General features: G+C 37.8%; 1 protein-coding gene across 12 annotated transcripts in view; it reads right to left on the reverse strand.

The window, feature by feature from the left end:
* The window catches only part of ZC3H14 (zinc finger CCCH-type containing 14), a 38,470-nt gene extending 14,453 nt beyond the window's left edge, over positions 1-24,017 (reverse strand). For 6 of the 12 annotated variants that reach the window (XM_082451277.1, XM_082451281.1, XM_082451286.1 and 3 more), the window contains exons 1-9: positions 23,828-24,016; positions 23,307-23,349; positions 18,237-18,351; positions 15,953-15,993; positions 15,282-15,477; positions 14,503-14,932; positions 13,800-13,960; positions 13,313-13,413; positions 11,911-12,066 (exon numbers count right to left, since the gene is read on the reverse strand). In XM_082451277.1, coding sequence (XP_082307403.1) covers positions 11,911-12,066; positions 13,313-13,413; positions 13,800-13,960; positions 14,503-14,932; positions 15,282-15,477; positions 15,953-15,993; positions 18,237-18,351; positions 23,307-23,349; positions 23,828-23,863 — 1,279 coding nt within the window. In that variant the 5' untranslated portion in view covers positions 23,864-24,016. Of the gene's footprint in view, positions 1-11,910; positions 12,067-13,312; positions 13,414-13,799; positions 13,961-14,502; positions 14,933-15,281; positions 15,478-15,952; positions 15,994-18,236; positions 18,352-23,306; positions 23,350-23,827 lie in introns of those variants that run through there. The other 6 variants (XM_082451278.1, XM_082451282.1, XM_082451279.1 and 3 more) reach the window with 4 other exon arrangements.
* Positions 24,018-24,885: the final 868 nt, after the last annotated feature.

The raw sequence follows: 24,885 nt of genomic DNA on the forward strand, positions 1-24,885 counted from the left end.
TAGCTCACTCAGTGAACAAGAGGAACTTGTTACAGAACCTAAGTCAACTGGTCCAGGTGAAAAGAAAACCGGTAAAGATGGTGATGGAAACCTTGAAGACATTTTCATAAAATTCTCTTTCCTTCTTAGTATTTGGTAATTTTTCTTTCACAGCCCATTAAACTTTCATCAAAAATGAAAGCAATCACTAAGGCTGTTACTTTAAGAAGTATTAAAAGTAACATTTTAAAACCTATAAATTAAAAGATAGGACTGTACATTTCTGGAGTCAGAGCTCCAAAGTAAATCTGAAAATGCTAAACAAACCAATGTTCCCTTTGCCACAACTAAGAAGCCCTAATATGCAGGCCCCTGTATGCTGTTAAGTCTTACTTACAGCTCCTCTCTAAACAATAAACCCTATTATTACACACAAAATAATTCTGGCTTCTGATTGGCTGGAAGCAGACATGTGACACACAAAGAATTTTTCTATTATTTACCTCATATGAGAAGGAGCACTGAAGATCTGAAGCATAAATTAAGCAATAAAACAGTATGACATACTTTATACCTGAATATGATGTGAACTTAATGTACTTTTGCCCCTTCATCAATTACCCATAATTTTCAAGCTTCAGATTATTTTTAAATTGTTTTATCTAGTATCGAGTTTCATTTCCCCTTGAAAATAGTAATAGGACAGTACTTGACACTTCCTTTCTAGGGAGAGGGCAGGGAGGGTAATTGGACCCATGACCACAGACAAATCTCTTTAAAAATATATGTGGTGATGGGACTTCCCTGGCGGTCCAGTGGTTAAGATTTCACCTTCCAATGCAGGGGGTGTGGGTTCGATCCCTGGTCGGGGAGCTAAGATCCCACATGCCTCGTGGCCAAAAAACCAAAATATAAAACAGACGCAGTATTGTAACAAATTCAATAGACTTTAAAAGTGGTCCACATCAAAAAAATCTTTTAAAAAAAAATGTATATATATATATATGTGTGGTAATAATGGAATTCAACTGTACTGATATAAGATATGGTGGAAATTTAAAGATAGGGAAAATGAGGACTTGGCCTTGGTTTGATACTAGATCATTATCAGATATGTGATTTTCTCCCATTCTGTGGGTTGTCTTCTCTTTTTCTTGATAGTATCTTTTGAAACACAAAAGTTTTTAACTTTGATGAAGTGCAATTTAACTATTTTTTCTTTGGTTTCTTGTGATTCTGGTGCCGTAAGAAACCACTGCCTAATCCAAGCTCATTTAGAGTTATACCTATTTTTTTCGCCTAAGAGTTTTATAATTTTAGTTCTTACATTTTGAGTTAATTTTTATATACGGTGTAAGGTAAGGGTCCAACTTCATTCTTTTGCAGGTGGATATCCAGTTGTCCAGCAACATTTTTTGAAAAGACTGCTCTTTCCCCAATGAATTGTCTGCATCCTTACTGAAATTCAAATTGATCATAAGTATACTGGTTCATTTCTGGATTCTCAATTTGATTCCATTGGTCTATATGTATACCCTTATGCCAGTGCCAGTCCTGATTACTGTAGATCTGTAGTAAGTTTTGAACTTGGGAAATGTAAGTCTGCCAATTTTATTATTTTTCAATAGTTATGGCTATTCCAAGTCCTTTTCATTTCTATGTGAATTTTAGAATCAGCTTGCCAACTTCTACAAAAAAGCCAGCAAAGATTTTAACAAAGATCAAGTTGAATTCAAGATCTATTTGGGGAGTATCACCATCTTAACAATATTAAAGTCTTCCAATCCAAGATCACAGATGTCTCTCGACGGCTTTAGTTTGAGAAAGGTTGTTTTTACTTTAGTTTACTCACCAAGCCAACAAATAAGCTGTGCAAAATATAAGGATGCAAGATGGTAAACACAACTCCCCACAGCCTCTCTAACAGAATTCGTATAAAGAACTGTAGCCTTTGACTTCCCAGTTAAATAGATGTCATTCACAGTTACAGAACAGAGAAAAAGTGCTGAAATTTATACAAGAATCTTTATTCGTTTCTCCATTACATCTGTAAATTAACCTAACTCTTCAAAATCTTTATACAGAAATTAATTTTCAAAATTTACAAGGCTTTAGAGTCCCATGGAATTTTTTAAGAGCACCAGCTAACAGAGGACATGTAGAGTCAACATTAGGAAGAGGGGCACATCCCCAGCCAAGCACCACCTGCAAATCAGCTGGGCAGCAAACACAACTTCAGTGAGCAAAGTAGAAAAGTGCTCTAACAGGGGATGGGTCACAAAGAAACAAAATGCCTAAAAAGAGGCCATTTGAGGCTTCAAAGACTGGGCCCTTCAAAGTTGGGCCCAGCCCAACTTTAGAATGCAAAATAAGCAAAGATCCTTCCATAGATTCCAACATCAATATCCATCAACAGAGGAAGTTCACATATTCTTGCGAAACCAGAGCACAGAAAGGTGAAGGTCAGCTAGTGAGTGGCCGAGCCGGGTTTAACATGCGGAACGGTCTGTCTCCCTGAGCCCGTATTCATAATCACTAGATTATTATACTTCTATGATACATTAAATGGAACAAAACCTGTTACAAAGAAAATCATGTGGTGTGATTCCTTTATATATACATACATATATGCATATAAATATACAGAAAGGATGGACATGTACATACATATAAAACAAATGCCAAGACTACAGACGCACACCGGTCTGTAAATGCAGTGCTTACCTCTGAGGAAGGCAGTGGGCTGAACGAAGGGGGAACTTTCCTTGTTTTCTCTGAATATAAAAACTCCTCTTTACTAAGAGTCTTTCACAGTGATTCCAGTGCAACATGATATATTAAGTATATGCGTTTACAGACTCTCCTTCTGGAGAGTCCGTAAAAATGAAGTAAAGAACTTAAAAATGGCACAAATCCTTAACAACATATAGCAGTGGATTCCAAATTGGGTCTCTAAGAGGATAATCCACTTCCTCCACTGAGGTGGAGGAAGGAAATATCAGAAATTCTATTATATTAGAAATATTTTTATCTCTATACTCCTTAGAAGTCTATTTTTACATGTTCTAACATACATATAAATAAGAGCATTTGAGTGTGTATATGTAAACTAAATACATACATTTAGCGTACACAATGAAAAATAATTTTAGAATACAAAAAACTGTATGGTCAGAAATCTGGAGATCCCTGATTTAGAAATGGGGGTTAGGAAGGGGATCATAGCAGATGAGATTTCAACCACCTCTGGAAAATAGAAAATACATGCACAAATACTGACCAAGCAAAAAAGCCACAAACGAGACGCTGGGAGAACCACAAGTAAGATGCAAGGCAGGAGTGACACATTCATTAAGGCAACAAATATTTACTAAGCTCCTACCACAGGCCAGGCACTGTTCTGGGTGCTCGATAACAGCAATGAACAACACACACACATGCACACGCACACACACACAAACAACCCTGGTCAAAGAACTTATATTGTGGTGGTGAGGGGAAGGAGATGAGTCTCAAAAACAAACAAATAAAATACATTTTATGTTGATGATATTTAAAGCTCCAAGTCTGGATAAAAATATCCGAACTATGAAAATATAAAATATATATTAGATGGCAATAAGTGCTATGGAGAAAAATTAAGTTTTAGAAAAGGGGGCTGGGGGACTTCCCTGGCGCTCCAGTGGTTAGGGCTCCACGCTTCCACAGCAGGGGGCACAGGTTCCATCCCTGGTCAGGGAACTAAAATCTCACATGCCACATACCGCGGCCAAAAAAAAAGAAAAAGAAAAAGAAAAAAGGAAAAGTGGTAGGGAGTGTGGGGCTCGGGAAGGCCTCACAGAGCTGAGCAAGCTATGTGGACATCTGGAAGAAAACATCCCCAGGAGGGGGCAAAAGGGCCTCACACATGCTCTTGTCTGAATGCTCTGAAAGAGAAACACACCAAGTACGTCTGGGGAAGAGCAAGGAGAACAAAGTGGCGGATAGGTAATGAGATCAAGGAGGGCTTTTTTTACTTGGAGTGTAACAGAGGGTCAACAGAGGGTTCTGAGCAGGGGAGTGCTGTGATCTAATTTACAGCTTGAAAAGATCACTCTGCTGCTGTGTGGAACAGACAGCAGAAGGGGAAGTTTGAAAGCAGACAGACCAGTAAGACACTATTGCAATAATCAAGGCAGGTCATGGATGATGGCTTAGACTAGGATAATAGAGGCAGAGGTATAAGGGGGAGTGAATTTTAATATATTCTGAAGGTAGAAGATGATAGGATTTGCTAAAGGTGGAAAGAGGGAAGGAGGAAAAAAGAGGGGAGGAAGGAAAAAGGAGGGAATGAAGAAGGAAAGGAGAGAGAGAGAGAGAGGAAAGGAAAAATGGCAGTAAGTTTGAAAGAAAGAATAGCACAGGTTTCTGGCCTGAGCAACTGGAAAGGCTGAGCTACCATTAACTAAAATGAGGAGGATTGCAGGAAAAACAAACTGGAAGGGAAGATGTTAGCAGTTCGCTTTTAGACAAGTTTAAAAGGATTTATTATACATCCAAGAAGAAATGTGAAGTAGTTGGATAGGAATTAGGAATTCAGGTACAAGGTCCAGGCTGGAGATAACTAATTTGGGAGTTGACAGTGCTGAGATAGAGGTATATAATCTAGATGAAATGAACAAAGGGGCACCCAATGGTGAGAGGTTGGAGCAATGTGCAAAGATTTCAAAGGATGTGAAACAGAAAACAAGCTTTTCCAAATGGTACAGGCACAAACATTTAAAAGATAAAATTTTTTAATTTTTAAAAAAATACTCTTTTCTAAAGAAACTCAGCAAATGATATGGGGAGAATCTAGGCAGCTAGTGGGAATGTTTAAGTGCCCCCCAGGGAAATTCCTCTGCAATTTCAAGACCAATAAAGCAGTTCCTTATCTGCTTTATTTAAAACAAAACCTGCCCACGGTAAAGCTTACAGCCCATGCCACAACACTAGGTAAGTCTTCATACTGCCTTTTCTTACACTAGTAACCACGTGTCCAGACTTCTTAAAAAGAGCCTGCAAATGAAAGTGCAAAAACACCAAACACTGATAGAAAACTATCCATTAGGGGACAAAAGAGAATTCTCTAAAAAAAAAAACCCAAAAAAAACTCTTATTATGTTCTTCAGACAAATTTGAAATGATCCTGTATTCACAAGATACTATGAAAAACAGAACAAGAGAGAGCTTGTGGAAATTTTAAAATATGCCTGTCTTAAAAAAGAAAAAATAGGGGGACTGAAGAGAAAGTCAAGAAAATATTCCAGAGTAGAACAAGATCAAGTTAAAATTGAGGAGAGAAAAGGGAGAAAAATCAAGGCAGGAAATTTATCATCCAACTAACAGAATTTCCAGAAGAAGAGAACAATGAAAAGAAAGAAAAATTTTTTAATAGAAATAATGTAAGAGAATTTCCCAGACTGAAAGCATGGATTTTCAAATTAAAAGGGTGCACAGGGTATCCAGCCCATAAGTAACTAACTAGTACCTAGACTTATCACAGTAGATTTCAGACATCAAGAACACATAAGAGTAATAACCTATAATGGAAAAGAATCTGAAGAATGTGTGTGTGTGTGTGTGTGTGTGTGTGTGTGTGTGTGTGTGTATGTATATAAATCAATCACTTTGCTGTATACCTGAAACACTGTAAATCAACTATACTTCCATTAAAAAAAAAAACAAAGACAAAAAAACAAAACACCACAGAGAAAATCCTAAATATCCCCAGAGGAAAAGCCCTAGTATTAATAATGGAATAAGAATCAGATGGGCTACCAACTTCTCAGCATAAACATTAGAAGCCTCAAGATAATGAAGTCACGCCTTCAAAGTGTTTTGAGGATCAGAAATCTGTACCTAGTTGAAGTATCAATCAAATATTTTCAACTTCTAAGGGCTCAAAAAATTTACCTCCCATAGTTTTTCTTAAGTTTCTTCATGATGTGGTGACAAAACAAAAGACTATACTGAGATCCAGGAAATGCAGAGCAAACTCGGGAGAGGAGTAAATCCTGGGATGACAGCCTTGAACCAGACCTAGAGAGCGACCAGTGGGAGAAGCAGAAGAGGACAGAGGTTCTAGGAGGAAGGTACCTAAGAAAAAATGGAAACCCAAAGATTTAATAGTATAAAATGATAGACCTTCAGACTATAATACAGGTAGGCAATGCAAAAAGGGGAAAAAAAAGAAGAATCAAAGAAAAACAAAACACTGTACGTAAGGAGAAAAATGTAAACAACTCTAGGGAACCCCTAAATGAAGAACTCTAGAAGATGATGTAAACTTGGCCCTGAGAAGTATTTTGAGTCTTAATGATTTAAACACTGCTTACTGGTTCTCTACTTTTACAGCGAACCTACAAAGCATGGTAACTGTAACTAGAAAAACAGAACAAAATGTAAATTAGATCTTCAGCAATATAAAAGTAAGGGTGACAGAATTTAGAAAGTGGGGGGGATGAGAAAAGATGTATAAGAATTAAAGGACATAAATATCTTTATCTTTCAGGAGTCAAAATATACTGATACAGTTAATCAGACAAAAAATAGGTGTTATTACTTAAAATTATAGAAGTAATCAGTAGACGAACTAAAAATAGTGAACTTACTACATGGGCTTGGAGGCAAGGAAAAGTGAGAGTTTGATACAGACATACTGTAGCAAAAAATCAAAACATAACATCTATAGTTGGTGAATTAAGAAACAGTGGTATAAGCATATTATTACAGACATGAAGAAAATGAAAGAAAGTCATAAACAGAAGCATTTAAAAGTGGTGGCCTCCAGGAGAACCAGTGTGGAAAATAATGAAGCAAAGAATGTTACTTGTTATTTTAAATTGTCCTATACTACTTGATTATTTTCTAATCTATCAGCAGGTATTACAATGATTTGTTTTGTTTTTCCAAATTTTCTATGGTGAGCATATATTTCATAATGTACCATATTTTACTTTAAGTATAAAATTTTATTCAACATATACCAAATAGAAAAAATAAAAGGAAATCCATGCCTAGACACATTGTAGTAAAACTGCAGAACATCAAAGACAAACAGAAGATCCTGAAAGCAGCCAGAAAAAGGACAGATCACCTACAAAGGAACAACAGACAATTAGAATAACAGAAGTCCACTCAACAACCATGGAAGCCAGAAGACAATGGAATAATATAAACAAGGTGCTGAGAGCAAATAACTCTTGTTAACCTAGATTTGTGTATGCAGTAAAGCTAGCTACTGCACATGAACAAGGAGAAATGAACACTCTTGTAGGTAACAGACTCTTGGGGAAATTTACCACCAACAGACCTGTTCTTAAGAAACTCCCAAAGAATACACTTCAAAATACTTTAAAATATTGGAAAATGACAATCTCCAAATAACGTTCAAGAGATATGAGGAAAAAAAAAAACCCAATAAATATGTAGGTAAATGTGAACAAACACTGCCTGGGTAAAATAATAATGGTACCCAATTTATCCATTAAAAAAAGGACCAAAATGAAAACACTGGAAACATAATGTAAAGCCTGAGGGGGTAAAGACTGGAGCTAAGGTATTCTAAAATCCATTTACTGTTTGGGGATGGGGTCAGAATATTAACTTCTGGAATATTAAATCTGTATGGTAAAATTTCAGTGGTAACCAATAAAAGAACTGAAATAGAGTTTAAAACAGTACAAAATAAAGGAGAGCTGGGCAATCAACAACAATTACAATAGTGATTAATGAATCTTTAAAAAAGACAAAAAAGGTCAAAAAATGAAAGCAGGCAAATACAAACCAAAAAAGGTGACAGAAACTAGTCCAACTCCATCAATAATTCTCATATATGTGAATGGTTTAAACTCATATAAAAAGCAAGCTCAGACTGAATTTTAAAACAGTAATCTAGCTTTATGATAGTTAAGAGGTACGTATGCCTAACAAGGTCAGAGAAGACTGAAAAATGAATGAAGCACAGATATATGAGGCAAATACTAACTAAATAGCTATATTAATATCACACAAAACTGAGTTGAAGATAAAAGCATCATTTAGTACATAAAGGATTATAGATACAGATAAAAGGTTCAATTCATCAGGAAGATGTATCTTCCTGATTCAATTCATCAGGATAATTTTAAGTATATATGCACCTAGTTTAATAGCCACAAAGTAAATGAAACAAAGTCTACCAGAAGTACAGAGAAATTAAGACAAATTTGTCATCCTGACAGGCAATTTCAAAACCCTCTAGATCACTGATAAGTAGACCGAAAACTCAGCAAGGTCAAGATCTAAACAATATTAACTGTAGAGCTTTGTCTACTAAATGCAAAATTCTCAATTCAACAATTAGAGTCCACTTTCTTCCAAAATGCACATGAAAGATGTACAAAACTGACTGCCTTAAGTCTTAACTATTCTCATAAGAATATGTATTATACAGATCACATTATCGGACCACAATGCAACTAAGTCCATAGTATATAATTAAAAAGATTAACAGACAAAACCCAAAACTTCCATATACTATGAATTAAAAACACTTTTAAATAACTTACAGGTCAAAGAAGAAGATCATAATGGGAATTAAAGATAATTAGAATGATAATGAAAAATGTATATATCAAAATTTGTGACATGAAGCAAAAATGGCATGTCAAGAGAAATTCATAGCTTAAATGCTTACATTTGCAAAATAAAAAGGACAGGCTAAGATAAATTAGTAAGAAAAAATATAGATGGGTATATTAAAAATAAGAGCAGAAATCAATGAAATAGAAAACACACCAAAAGAGAATCAATAAAGCCAGAATTGTTGTCATGATAAATCTTTTGAGAAGACTGACAAAACACACTTCTAATGACAGATTAACCCAAGACAAAAAGAGAAAAAGCAAAATATTGTGAGGTGGCTAGCCCAGTAAAAATACAGAGGTCAGAAAGATGAGAGAACGCTATCAACAACTCATGCCATCACATGTGCATAGATTTTTAAAAACCTGTCACAGGGCTTCCCTGGTGGCGCAGTGGTTAAGAATCCGCCTGCCAATGCAGGGGACGCGGGTTCGAGCCCTGGGCAGGGAAGATCCCACATGCCGCGGAGCAACTAAGCCTGTGTGCCGTAACTGCTAAGCCTGTGCTCTAGAGCCCACGAGCCACAACTACTGAGCCCGCGCGCCTAGAGCCTGTGCTCTGCACCAGGAGAAGCCACCGCAATGCGCCGGCGCACTGCAACGAAGAGTAGTCCCCGCTCGCCACAACTAGAGAAAGCCCGTGCGTAGCAACGAAGACCCAATGCAGCCATAAATAAATAAATAAATAAATAAATAAATAAATTTATTAAAAAAAAAAAAACCTGTCACAGACAAAGCTACAAAACAGCGAGCAAGCATACTAATTAATGACTTCGCAGTGTGTCACTTCACGCTTGCAAACAAATGGTACCGGGAAGAGTATTAACAGTCCTCATCAGTAGACATACTTGATACCTTTTCAGTTTTTTAACCTTTTACTTTAAAACAAAACGATGATACAGAAAGCCACACAAAAGTAAGGGTTTAACGAGTTCTTATAAGGCGAAACACCCTTATAACCACCATTCAGATCAAGAAAACAGACTATGTAAGCCACCCCACAAGCCTCCCTTCATGTACTCCAATATAATCAGTCCTATTCAAAAGTAACCACCATACGCCTTTTATAGTAACATCTACAGTTTGTGGTTTTATCACACAAGTGTACGTACCTAGACACTATAGATTAATCTTGCCCCTTTTGTCTTTTAAGTCTTTTAATCTAGAATTCTCTGGCTGTTTGACCTATACAGTGCCCCAGAGAGGGTACTTTCCCTGTTGCACACTCATGGTGCAGCAATTAACATATTCCTCTGGCCTCTGTACTTCTTGCAAGCTGACTGCTGCATCAGAGGCTTGATCACTCAGGTTCAAATCCTCTGGCAAGACTAAGGGAGTGTTTTATTCTTTCATTGGAAGGCACAAAATGGCTGATTTTCACTTTAAAAACCATTTTAGTAGCCATTAATTATCAGTGCCTAGATTCATTAACTCACTGTTAGTTGGGAAAAACCACTATAATTCTATCATTATAATTCAGAATAATTTTAAAAGATGCTTCCTTCATCTACTATATCACAAGGGGTAGCAAACATTTTCTATTTTAAATTCTGTGGGCTTTATGGTCTGTTGCAACTATTCAACCCTGTGGTTGTAGTATAAAAGCAGCCATAGACAATACATAAATAAATGGGCATAGTTTGCTTCCAATAAAACTTCACTTACAAAAACAAGTACTGGGCTTCCCTGGTGGCGCAGTGGTTGAGAATCTGCCTGCCAATGCAGGGGACACGGGTTCGAGCCCTGGTCTGGGAGGATCTCACATGCCGCGGAGCAACTGGGCCCGTGAGCCACAACTACTGAGCCTGCGCGTCTGGAGCTTGTGCTCCACAACAAGAGAGGCCGCGATAGTGAGAGGCCCGCACACCGCGATGAAGAGTGGGACCCACTTGCCACGACTAGAGAAAGCCCTCGCACAGAAACGAAGACCCAACACAGCCAAAAATAAATATAAATAAATAAATAAAAATTAAAAAAAAAAAAAAACAAGTACTAACTCCTATACTACTTTGATACCCAGTGGTACCATCCTTAAAGGAAAGACAGCATAAATGCTCAATTATTTTATTTCTCTGGTCTTCAAGACAATGAATTAGTATTTATTATCCTCTGAAAGGACCAATTAAGGGTTTACTAAAAAAATGCCATCATGAAATTACAGATTCAAAACTGTCTGACAGACTTCAATTCACTGCAAATCCTTACTAAAGCTCCAATCCCAGTTTCCAACTACTCTTCACAAATTGGCCCAATTAGTACCTACTGGCTACTTTAAGGGTTTTCCCATTTTCAGGTCCATGATTTATTGGAACTGCACATAATGCTGACAGACCAAATTGCACACCATAGTCACAGACTTCTTTTAAAAAAGAGAGAAGAGACAAATATAGGATGGAATCGTTAAGGCTTTACAAAACAAGTAAATCTGAGATGAACCTGGAACAATTTAAAGGACACAGCTGAGGAGGAATGAAAAAATGTATTCCAGCATTGTAAAAGTATTAAGTCATGATGAGCATAGTTTCGGTGGGGTTTTTTAATCAGATCTCAGTAGAAGAGGAAAAGAACTAGACTCTTCCCTGATGGGAACAGAAGAAACAGGTTGGAGAGCACTAGAGAAGGGCTGGGCAGGCCCAGGGACCAGAAGCTGCCTAAAGGCCAAGCTGATGACAGCAGCCCTGGATAATGCATAGTAGGGAGAGAAGCTATAAATGCTTTCACAGAGGAGTCACATGATCAGAGTCACACTTTAGACAGGAGAGTCTGTGCAAGAGTTGGGGGTGGGAGGTTGAGAGAAAGGAAGCAGAAAGATCAGTTGGAAATATGTCAGGCACAAGGGGATAAAGCAGTATCACTGGGACAATAAGGCAGTTCTGGCAGGTCAGAGACAGGATGCTCAGAGAGGGGAGATTTAAATATTTCAAGTTCAATAGAAGAGGGGTAGGATTAACAAAAAGAAGAAAAGGAAGAATGTAGGTATCTATGTATCTTTAAGTAGAAGCTTTCTAAAGACTGGCAATTATTAATGCTAGGTGACTGGGTTCATGGGAATTCATTGCACTATTCTCTCCACTTCTGAGAACACTAAAAATTTCCCTAATGATAAGATTTTTTAAATTCTAAAAAGTGTAGGTATAGACTTTCCTCATGGTCTCTTATTCTATTTGGGGGCCTATTAAGCCCTTTTCTCATAGTATAACCAACATTTCATAAATACCCACTGGAAAATATTTAATGCCTCATGAAAAAAGTGCAATAGGCAATGAAATATCATTTAAATTATTACCTTGACTTTTGTCTATATTATCTCCTTTTGTTTCCTCTTCTTTAATGGGGGAACTTATTCTGGGGGCCCTGCTTTGCCCCTGGACCATTTCTGCTAGCAATTCTTCTTGAGAAGTTCGAGTTCTGGGGGCAACTGGAAGTGTCTGTTTCTGTGAGACTTTTATATAAAAAGCAAAAAAGATGGAAATCCAAATGAAGTAATAGTTCAAAACTCAACAGTGAATATCATATTAAATAGAAATGCCTTCTTGAGTTTAGAATACATGAGGAGTTAGAAACAGTTCATAGACACCTCATTTTTCCTTATAATATTCTATGACTTAGTTACCCATACTTAAGTAAACAACATTTATACATTTTAAACTACATGCCATAAATACACTGCAGCACACATGTATTCATTTTTAACCAAATGCAGTCTGGGTTCTGCTTCATGGTTCTATAACAATTTCAAACTGTCATCTAGATAACCTAGGTGAAGAAAGAATTTCAATGCTCTCTCTCAAAAAACTTGGAATTATGAAAACTCTCCAATTACAAAAGCAGGAAATTAAGGTCACAGTGATAAGTCTAAATTTCTCATCATTGTAAACACTCAATATTGCTGACAGACCAAAAAAGAGAATGTAAACAGATGAGTTGTTATGTCAAGTGTTGGCCTTTGCCTGATAATCCTTACCCTATAAGCCAAAAGCTGTTTATGTTCAGGGTTAAATTAGGGATGAGGAGAAGCAAGGGGACAGATGACTATCAGGCTCAAAGTTGCTAGCTTACAGTTTATTTCACTTTAGAAAGGGGTCACATAAAGAGATGCAAAGGAGAATAGAAAAGCAGAACAATGCGAAAAGAACAGTCATCAAATCCATAGCAAAAATAAAATTTAAAAATTTAGAGTGGATAATCATCACAGCTTATTAACAGAAAATTTTACATATTGGCTATAGCACGTGGGGCACAGAGTAATGGGTTCTACCGAGAGGAAAGAAACCAAGCTTTTCATATACTAGACAAATTTTTCTAATTTCAGCCTCTTAATATTTTCCAATTTTGCTCCCTTTTAAATAACATAAATTCATATCTAATGTTGACTCTAATGCTATAAATATGAAAGTCTCACATTTATCAAAACTCCCTTTAAGATTTCCGTTATATATTTCACATACATTAGAAAGAGGGAGTAAAAGGCATTAATTACAGTTGCTCAAAGAACTAAGTTCCACTGACAGTTGGGAAAGCTTCTCAAACTGGTCAAATCTCCTTTTAATCATTCTCTGAACCTCACCTTGGTCCTGACATCTGGCAGGCATCTTTATTTTATCACAACTTGAGGAGCAATCATCTATAGCTTACTCAAGACTTATAGAAATCTCTTATTTAATGTCAACATAATACATTTAAATTACCTGCAGAGTAGTTAGTTGTTTTTGTTACGGATTCTTGAGCTTCAGATATAGCCTTCAAAATTAGATTCTTGTTAGCTTGTTTGGAAGGTGGAAGTGAAGGTCTAAAAAAGTTAAGAAAGGTATTCTGATTAAATTTTAGATTTGAGTTCTTTACATGCTAGCCATCCACTATACCTTTACTACAGCCTTCTCTTAGGTTTGGAACAGACTAGCTGTAGTTTTTAGGAAATGCCAACTGGGTGAGAACCTTATAACTTTTTAAAATAATGAATTTGGATCAACCTTCCTCCCACCCATATTACAGTTTTTAATATTCTTTGCAATCTTCTCCAATTTTAGGCAACTTTTCTTTCATTAATGTGTTTCTCAAAAACCAATGGAAAAGTCTTACATGGTATTAAATTTATATTTTCATGATACCCTCTTCAAGGAACCCAGAAGACAACACCAGGCGATGAAAGATTAATGTACAGACATGTTCAGGTACCTCCGTTCAGGTTTCGCTGGCACTGACACACTGCTGGAGATGCTTCCTGTACGGGACCCACAATCATCATCTTCCTCCTCCTCTTCTCCATCATGACTGAATTTTTTTACTTTAACAACTGAACTTACCACAGGCAACTTTCTCTTCCGAAAGTTTTCTTCCTGCAATCAGATAAATTTCCACTTACCTAGTCTCAGAAAATAAAATTCTACTACAGAATACTTTCTTCTTTTCAAGAAAAAGCCAAGCACATTAAGAATTCATGGGCTATTTCCCTGGTTTCTTATAAAAATACAAGTAATATCTCCAATAGCCAACCTTTAGCTAAAACAAAAACCAGTGCTTTACATTCATTTATAAACAGCAGCATGTAGCACTGTTGAGGAAACCAATAAAATGGAGTTACTCAATTGTTTACTAGCAGTTGCTGTGAAGGATCTAATATTGACCTAAAATCCTCGCAAAATTATAAGGTAAGGTTAAAGCTATCTCAAATGTTAGCATCCAGGAAAGTAAACAAGATGTAAAGTATCTGTAGAGGATATTGTGGAGAGGAAAATCTGACTGATGTATTATGTTGAGCAGCACAGAAATCAGTTTAAAACAAACTTGCAGTATGTGTTTAGTTATTCCATGTACAATTTAGTATTAAGAACTGACAATTTTCAGCCTCATGAGTCAGAATTTAAAAGTATATACAAACCTCAATGCTCATCTTTTCTGAGCTGTTTCTGAAGAAGGGACTATAAGTCTCTTCTAAGCTGTTAAGCACTTCTGGTTCACACAAACGTCCTGTTTCATATATCCGGCTAGTCTGAATATCAAGTTGCTTGGCAGCATGAATACTGTTTTGCTGCTGTTGAAACTGCAACCTGTTTAAATGAGCACCACTGTCTGCATTTCGACTTGCAGGTGGTCGATAAATTTCAATAGACGGGTGAGAAGAACCATACGTAAGTGTCACTGTAGGTTTTTTCTGAGATAAGGGATTCTCCTGCACAAAATTGAGGTCTTCATCGATGAGATCATCTGGTTCTGGCTTAATATCAATCACATCTTCAGAGGGTGCTGGCTCCCTCAAAGGTTTCACTGTTGACATTAGTCGGGTTGCAGCTCCATCATCGTAAGTCTGTCTGTTAAAAAATGAAAACAAAACCAAAAAGGGTGTGTTACCAATTTAGAGCAGTATCTTCAACTCTTCAAAGGATATTTAGATACATCTTAATGAAAAAGTATGGATAATCCCTTTGTGTAGTCCATTAAAAACTACTTTGAAATTGCATTTTTTTTAAACTTTGATTTACATTTTATATAAAAGGTAATCATACTTTGGTCTTATCCTTCATTATTTTATTCCAAAAAACTGCTCATGACCACCTCATTTCCAAAAATTTCTGAAAACAGCAATTTAAAGACATATTAACTAATGTAAATGTCAAATACACACACCCACCTGCCCACAGGTCTACACAAGACTCTTACCTGACATTAGTGGCTTTCTGCTCCTGTGAACTTGTAGAAACCCTAGATTCTCTTTTTTCAGGTCTAGTGCTAGAAACTGCAAGAGGTGGCACTGCAGCTTCATGCCTTCGCTCATCTCCTCGACTGAAACTGCTCTTGTTTGAAGGTACATTACTATCAAAGATGTTGGTATCGGAAGACTTTAGACTAGAGGGGTCTAGAAAGAAAAACACATGGTCTCTTGAAGCTATTTTTATTACTCTGAACCTTCCCCTTCTTCACCACCAATTTTAAAGCAATAAATACGTGTTCTCCCACAACATTTTTAATGGATGAATATTATTCCATACATAGTGATATAATAATATACCTAATTTACTATTACTGGACTTTTAATTTTAAATTATAAAACACTGAAATATCCTTGAAGCTAAATCATTGCACACATCCACAATTATTTCCTTAGAATAAATTGCATACTTTCCCTTCCCTTGTTCAAATCATCTTCGAATTATATTAAGTTTATTGCTTTTAAATTCATAAATATGTGGGCGTCCTTAAAAACTTCAAATGAACTACCATTTTCAAATTTATGGGTTTTTTCCCCAAAGCAGTATAAATGACTACAGAAAAATGATCACATGCTCTAGCAAATTCCAAAAAAACCCGGACATCATTTTTATGAACCTTACCAGTTGTTACAGAACGAAGTTTATCTAATACACCATGAAGCCTAAAAGAAAAAACAAACCAAAAAAGTTAAAGCTTCTGTTAATCAAGAAACATTGGATTTCAACTGTCACTCTAAATTTGATGACATTTTAGATCTAGTCTTCAGATAAACACTGATAGATGGTACTGAATGGAATTTAATGGATAAATAGTATTAAAATTAAGTTTTACATTTTTTAAAAAAAGGCTGTACATAAATATTGTAGAATAATCAAAAATCTTATTTTTTCATCACTATTTTCAACATCTAGCATCTGTAAAAATAAGGGCAAGGATTATCATCTGACCACACAGCGCTGATCCACAAAGAATATCATTCTGTTTCAAAAGAACTAAAGATTCAAGGTAGATAAAAGGAAATAAAATACCATAAACGTAATGTAACATTATTAAAATTGTTTTAAGCACAGTTTAAATTTATTTTTTGTCTACATAGATGGTTTCTGGAAGAACTTAATCCTGAGACGTGAAAAAACTTTAATCTCAAAATATACTACATCACTTCACTATAACTACTGTTTTCAAAACTAATGCTGTAAACAAGCCACAACCTTAATTATAATATAACCTATTTTAGTAGTTATGTACAAGGCAAAATTGTCTTACAATCCTTCCAGGAGGCCAGGCATCCTAAAAACACCAGAAATATCTCATTATAATAATGTTTCACCCAGAACCCAGGCACATGCCACTACCCCCTAGGACACAGTTATTGCAGGGCTCCAAAGAATCAGAAGAGTCTGTTTGTGGCGGGTGTAAATGAACACTTAAGAAAGCAAAGTGTCAAAACAGAGACACCATCACTTTCATCAGTACATGGTAAAGAATTAAATTTATGGCAAGATGAAAGAGTTGAATTAATGTGATTTTAAATTCAAATTCAGTTGGCAGTCTGCTTATGTAAGAAATTTGTCTAAAGCACTCCCTCAAGTTATCTGAGAAAGGATCTACTAGGTCAATGTCCCACATTACGTTACTGGGACTCAAAGTGATCCAAATGTTGAACCAAAAGTCTAGTCATAAAAAATGTACGTGAAACAAAACAAGTACCTGGACTGCTGAAGGATTAAAAAAAAAAAAAAAAAAGGCAGTACTCTTGATAATGGTAATTTCCCCAGTCAAAAGCACCATGATCTCTCTTCTTTTGGTAAACTCTGGGGACAAACCATAATAAGTGGGTTAGGTCACCCACACTGTAGGAGTGTATGTACCAAAACATTTAAGGGACAACCGCTGCACTCAATGTTCTTCAAAAATGTGTAATATAAACCCAGAGAATTCTGTGTGGAATTTCAAGAAAGTTTCACCAGAGTTATAAAGGATACAGTTGCCCACTGGGGCCAAAATGCCTTTAAGACAAACTTTGGTTTAAAGGCAAGTTAACCAGTTTCATATCCCTCCTTATTGCCTATCTGGTCTCCCAGTCTCTCGCCATTCAAATTAAGCAGGCCACTCTGCTCATGTAACTTTTGCTCCATCTGTCAACTTGTGCTGCAACTGGTGGCTCCCAGTGAGGACCTTTACATGATCCTTCCGGCTCTATTCTCAGCCACATCATTACCCTCCCCCAGCTCTCACTCTACCTCAAACCTGGTACCAGAACCTGGCCTGCCTTCATAAATTAAATCTCATGCTTTTAGTCAGTATTCTCAACCAAAGGAATATGTGGTTTGAAAAAGGACACTGAAAATTAAAATACTGATTTATATTTGAACACAAAGTTGCCTATTTCAAAATTCCAAACTTCAAAAAGCTCCGAACTAAAAAAATGATTTGAAATTTTGTCAAAAAACCTTGCCTCTTAAGTTAGCTGACTGAAGAAAGCAATTCAGGAAGTCAACCCAGTCCAAAAAACATCTATAACTGGTTTTGGTGGAGGGAAAGGAATGATAACATGCTGAAGTTTACAAAAGAAACGTATTAACTACAGTCAACACATACTAAGGACTTGTTATGGGCCAGGCACAGCTGTGAGCACATTACATGTATTAGCTTATTTAATTTTCACAACCACCCTATAAAGGTGATTTACGATACCCATTTTGCAGATGGAGAAACCAAGGAAAGAGGTAGATCCAGGATTCAACCTTGGCAGTCTGGCTCCACAGGCTGTGCTCTCAACGCTCACAACCTGCCTCACAACACTGAATCTGACTCCCGTGTCAAGAACCTCTTTTCAGACAGAACACCTACTCTTGACTTGAGCCAAACTTTGATCTGAGGGGTAAATATTCAGAAACATACCATACGGTGAATCGAATTGTGTTGTTCCCTAGAAACAGGGACAGGTCCTCTGTCATTTGGTCCTGACTTTTCTTGTTGGCCACCATCACCATAATGTAATCAGGAAGTTCTTCATCTATTTAAAAGGAAAAGTATATAAAAACTTTTTATGCTTTCCTTAATAGTTTCTTCTACTTGAAGCTGATGTGCTTGAAAATATAGATGTAGCTCTAAGAATGTCAGCTCTAGTGGTATTATGCTGGACAAAAAGTATAGCTTTCTTTCTCTTTATTCCATAAGTATTTCAATTACTAGAAGAACAGGAACTAGGAATAACTAATAAATATTTATACAACTAGATATTCTGAATTACAGTATCAAACTTGAGAGTGCATTCATTTCCTTTAAGCTTTTTTAATAATGCTCATTAACTTCAGAAAAGCTTCCAGAAAGCATACTGGACATTTCTCAAGAATAATACTGAGTTGTGTTCAGTTTTGTGCATGTTTGTTTCAAAATGACACTCATTTCTCAAGGAACACCTTTATCCTTGGTAAAGGCAGATTTTAATTAGGGTAACAAACTTGCAGCAACATCAAATAAACTAAAACCACCCCAAAATTATATATCATTTAAAAAATTTAATCTTAAGATTAGTTAAATGATTTCTACTCAACTCATTGCTTCATTCTTATGCCCTCCTAACAGTGAATTATGACCAAAAACAAACCAAAAAACCCCAAAACCACCACAATAAAAAGATAAGAAAGCAAAAGCTATTTATCAGGAACTTTGATCCCTACCAAAAAAAATTCCTTTAGATTCTTTAATACCTTAAATATTCACAACATTTCTATGTAGGCAGAAAGGTTCATTTCAGAACTACTATCAGACATTTGTTTCAAGAAGAAATACCAAAAGTCCAGTTCCAGAAAAGCACAAATACACTAAAGCCCTATCTACAAATGGTAACAGAGAAATCAGAATACTTGCTAGAAGCATGCAATTCAATGTGAGGAGATAAAACAACAAGTAACTGGTCATTTGTTATTTTCTTTGTAAAGTATCAAAAGGCTCCCACTGCTTTCTGGCAACTTTAGTAAATAAGCCTCATAGCTTATTTACACAAAGTGTCCCTACCATAGGCTGCCATTGGTAACCCAGGAATGGAAAACAAAGTTGGGGTGCTTCGGCATTCTTGACAGTTTTTCTCCCTCATAATGTCAATAATGAAAACAAATAGGCTGTGCTTTCTGACACTATATATTAGTTTGCATTTTATAAAATTTTATGTAAATGAGATCAGCAGTTGCTCTGGTACAGGGTGGGGACAAGGACAGACGGTAGGGAAGGATACAAAAGAGCCCCAGGAAAACCCAAAAGGAAACTTTTGGAAGTGATGGATATGTTCATTAGCTTGATTATGGTGTAGATATATCAAGACACAGCAAACTATAAACAGGTGGAGTTTAATGTATAACAATTATATTTCAACAAGGCTGTTAGAAATTCATAACATCGTTCTCTCAGTAGACACAAAATGAGAAATGAGAATCTAATGAAAACTTAACGTGTTCCTGGGACTTCCTTGGCAGTCCAGTGGTTAGGACTCGGCGCTTCAATCCCTGGTTGGGAACTAAGATCCCGCAAGCCTTGTGGCATGGCCAAAAAATAAATAAAATAAAGTGTTCATGATACATTCCTACAGAATTCTAATAGCATTCTCAAGTTCATCTGAAATCTATGTACTGAAAAACAGTAAAATGTTGACGGTTCCTGCAAGTTCATACTTCCTAAAATGTGAATTTAAGACTGCTCTGAATTATAACTGCCATCTCACTAAAGTACTCCATTTTAAAGAAACACACAAATGAAACCGTATCAACTCTTAACAAACAGTTGCTCATCTCTGTATCCCACTCAATGCCTGGAAAATAGATATTCAAATATGTACTAAAGGATTGTTTCCATAAAAAGGTTTCCAGTACTCCAGCACAAAGAAAGGGATTAGAAAGTCACCCTTTCCAGAAGGACCATGATACATATACATTCAAATAATTAGGGAGCTAACTGTAAACAAATAATGTATATTTCAAAGTCTAATGGTGACCCCTGTTTACCCACTTAATCAACATTTATGAAAAAATCTGGTGCTCTGCTAGGCCACTGGGACACAACCAATATGAAGTCTCTGCCCTCAAGAAACTTGCAGTCAAGAAGCAGAGGCAAACAAGTTGAGAAGCTGTGCTAATATGTTAACAGCTGAGACAGGTGAGTTCAAGAGGAGCATACAGGAGTGACTATCCTTCTTTTGGCTCACCAAGTTTCTATTATGAAGCAACCATAACAGAAACATCAAGGACCCAGAAGACCTGAGTTCTTGGGTCTTAAATCCGCTGCTGACCAGCTGGATTTAGCCTTCCCAAGACTCCATTTCTTTATTTGTAAAAAAGTAAATTACCTACCATCCCCACTCCAGCATTGTGTTCAGGTACAAATAGAACTCTATGAAAATATTTTGAAAACTATAAAATACATGATATCTTTACTACAATTACACTTCACACTGGACTACGTCAAGCTTGTAACCAGGTTTTTAATATTAATAGGCTCAAAATTCTTCATTTGAGGTTTCTGATAAATGATAGGAATCATCAGATTGAATTTAGACCCAATTAATATGTGTTTATGTTTTCATGTGCTAGAATTAAGAAAGTTCTCACTGTAGGTTCTCTGTGGATTTCTTTTTGACCCAAAACAAGTTCTTAGCACAAAGCTGGCATCCATTAAATGTTGAATGAATAAAAGAATAAACAATCCTGGTTCAGCTTCATCTTTAACCTGTGAGCCTCAATTTTCTTATCTGTTAAAGTCTTACAACAATCCTGACAACAAATAATTAGTATGTGGCAAACTATCATCTGGTCTCAGGCCCCCTTTACACTATTGAAAATTACTGATGATCCCAAACAGCTTTTATTCATGTGCGTATATCTACTGATATTTACCATACTAGAAACTGCAACTCAGAATTTTTAGATTTCTTAATTCATTTAAAATAATACACCTATCCCATAAACAATAAACATGTTTTATGTTGTTCTAAAAAAAGAATGTGAAGAAAATCTGGTCTCACACAGGTATGCAACTGGAAAAGGGGTATTTTAATATCCTTTTCAGATAATGTGGATATTCTTCTGTGATACTACACCAAAACTCAACGAGTGGTAGTTTCTTGAAGGTAAGCAGCAATACTGAAACTAAAAACTGTATCAATGACCTTTTTGTACTCTGTTACATGAAAATCCATTGATCCATCCTGCACTCTTAATGGATCTTTCTTATCCCTGTACAATTTAAAAACATTCATGCATTGGTCATTTGAAAAAATACTGGTTCACTGAGCTATACAAACCACTGGCATACAGATACATTTCATTATACAATATAGAAGAACCATTTGCTAATATCACCACGCTGTCAAATTTATGGAAGAAGACACAAATTTTCCAAAATTCTGATTTTCATTTGAAAGCTCAACTTTGTTGATGGCAACGAACTCTACCAGTTCTTTACCTTTGCTCACTTTCAAGAAAATGTCTGCCAAAAACCCAAATTATGTAACTAGCCCATTAGTCTTTCTTAGAAGTTAAAAATGATGTTCCAAAGGGTAAAAGGGGGGAGGGGGATGGACAAATTAGGAGTATGTGATTAACAGATACAAATTACCATAATAAAACAGATATGCAACAAGGACTTACTCTATAGCAAAAAGAACTGTATTCAATACTTTCTAATAGCTTATAACGGAAAATAATCTGAAAGAAGTATATATATATATATATAAAACTGAATCACTTTGCTGTACACTTAAAACTAACACAATATTGTAAATCAACTAAACTTTCAAAAATAGTTCCAAAAAAAAAAAAAGAAAAAAAAAATTCCATGAAAAAGATGGCTAGGTCAGTTCTCAACTCAATCACACAAATTCTTTGCCTTAAGACAACCCATCACGCTTCAGTATGGCAGAAGTACTATGTGAGTACTTCCTATTTCCTAACACCACATATTAAAAAGATGTAGTCAGGGCCAGGGTTTAAAAAAATATTTTACTTCATCACTTACATTCATAAATGAAACCGGCCTCTTTTTTTTTTTTCTTTGTAATTGCAAGTGGAAGGGTGGTGAAGAATACGATAATTTCTTGTAAAGTTTGGTGTGAGATACTGACTCAGGCTAAGGTACCATCAGTTTTACTCACCACTTTTGCACAGTCCCAATGTCAGCACGGTGAAAATGGCAAACACCCTGTCCCTATTAATATGAAAATAGTTTTGACTTCAGAGACCCTTGGGGTCTCCCACACCTGGAGAACCACTATCATAAGTGGTAGCTATTATTTTTATAGGAGGCTCCAGCTTTGGAGCCAAACAGACGCAGGTCTCAATCCATAAAACCTTGCTCAAGCCCAGCACCCAAAGCCTGTTTCCCTGCTTGTACAACTGGGGATATTACCACTTACCTTCCAGTGCTCTCCTGGGGATTATCGTGACCTAATGCATATACGACAATAATTAAGCACAGTGCCTGGCCCAGAGTAAACACTCAAATTATAATTTATAAAAGAATAAAAAAAAAAAAGACACATTACCGTCGGGAGGTAAGAAAAAAGGGGCAGGAAAAATAAAGAGATCTGAAAATAAAACTCACTGAACCACGAGAGAGGCAAATGCCAGACAGCATCATTCATATGCAAAATAATTCTGAAAAATGAAGATCAAGAGGAAAGGAAAGAAAATAGGAAAAACAATAAAAATCAGACAAATATTAAGGAAAATATGACAGAGCCTCAACAGAGGAAGCTAAACAATTTCAAAACACCCTATTAGAAGGGGATTTGGAAAAAATAACAAAGGTTGCATATAAAACTTTCAATGGAAAGATAGTACGGAAAAGAAGTAACCAGGGAGTATCAGATTTGAAGGTAAAAGGACGTCTCTCCAAAGGCATCACAGGAAAAAATGCATTCCTAAAATTAAATTCGCTGCAAACTCTTAAAGTCTATTAGGCTAACAACAGAAGACTTACCAACGTAAGCTCCTAGTTCTTGCAATTTCCCCTTAATGGCACTCTGAGGGAAGAAAAAGACCATCGTGCGCGTGAGAAAGGCGGCCCTGGGAAAACAGACCGACTACAGCGCAGAGGCAACTTCGCGAGCGCGCACACCTCCTGCCGCCCCGGCGCCAGAGTGGGGGTGGGGAGACGCCTCGGGCCCCCCAGCCCCACCCCGGAACCCCTCCTCCGCGGCGTCGCCTGCGGCGCCCCCTGCAGCTCCCCGCGCGGCTCTCGCCAGGACCCCAACGCCTCCCTCCGATTCCCAGGGGTTCCTTCTTCAGCCGCGAGCCCGCCCTCGGAGGCCACGGCTGCGCCCAGGCCCGAGGCGGCCTGGCTGAGAAGGCGCTGCTCGCCTACCCCGCGGCCAGTCAAGAGCGCCGGCGACGAGCAGGCCGCGGCGTCCAGGCAGGGCCCCACACCCCCCGTTACTCCTGACAACCGCGCGCCCGCCCGCCGAGGCCCGGCTTCCCGCCCCCGCCCGACGCGGGCCTCACCCGGATCTTGCGGCTGATCTCGGTGCCGATCTCCATGGCTCCGGGGCCGGCGGTGGGCTCAGCACCGCGAGGGGTTCCGCTCACTGGGAGCCGGAGTCCAGCTCCCAGCCCGCAGCCTCACCGCCTCCGCCACCGCCGCTCCCGGCCGCGCGCTCTGCGTGACCCGCCCCCACCGGCTCGAGCCAAGTCGAGCGCGCCTGCGCCTAAGCCTGCGCCTGCGCGCACTCGGGCCCGGGGAGCTGGCACTCTGGCGACCTCTGGTGGCCGCGAGGAGAACCGCGGTAAAACCTTAGAATCAAAGTAAGCGTAGAGAGAGGACTCCTCTCTCCCCATAGCTGCTAGTTCCTGAAGTGGTCTCATTAGTTGTTAATTGCTGCATGACAGATGACCGCACACGTTTACCATCTTGTGGTTTCCATGGGTCTGGAATCTGAACACAACTTAGCTGGATTCTCCGCTCAGGGTCTCAAAAGGCTGCAGTTGAGGTGTCAGGAAGGCTGTGTTCTCGTCTGGAGGCTTCACTGGGGAAGAAGCCACCTTGAAGCTCATTTAGGTTGTAAGCGGAATTAATCTCCGTGCAGCTTTATGAGTGAGGGCCTCAGCTTTCTCCTGGCTGTTGTCTGGAGGCCACCCTCAGGTCACAGATGTTGCCCACACTTCCTTGCCACGGGCTCCACCAACATGGCTGCTCACTAAATCAAGCCCGGGAAGAGAGGATCTCAGCTCAGGGAAGGCCCAGTCCTTCTTTTAAAGGCTTTCATTTGATTAAGCCAGGGCCTCCCAGGGCCTGACCCCCAAATCAACTGAGTTAGGGTCTTAATTACAAAATTAGATTGCAAAATCCTTCATCCGTGCATATTCATTAGCTACAAGCAAGTCACAGGTGCTGCCTGCACTCAAGGGGAGGGGATTACAAAGGGTGTAAACAGCAGCGGCAGAAACCTTGAGGCCACCTAGGGTCTGTCGGCCACACGGTCCTTCATCTCATAGAATCCTTTTTTTCTTCTGAAATACTGTAACATCTATGTGGGAGCTACTAGTATGACACAATATCCTTT

This window comes from Balaenoptera physalus (assembly GCF_965194825.1).
Source record: "Balaenoptera physalus genome assembly, chromosome: 2".
In the NCBI taxonomy this organism is placed as follows: Eukaryota; Metazoa; Chordata; class Mammalia; order Artiodactyla; family Balaenopteridae; genus Balaenoptera; species Balaenoptera physalus.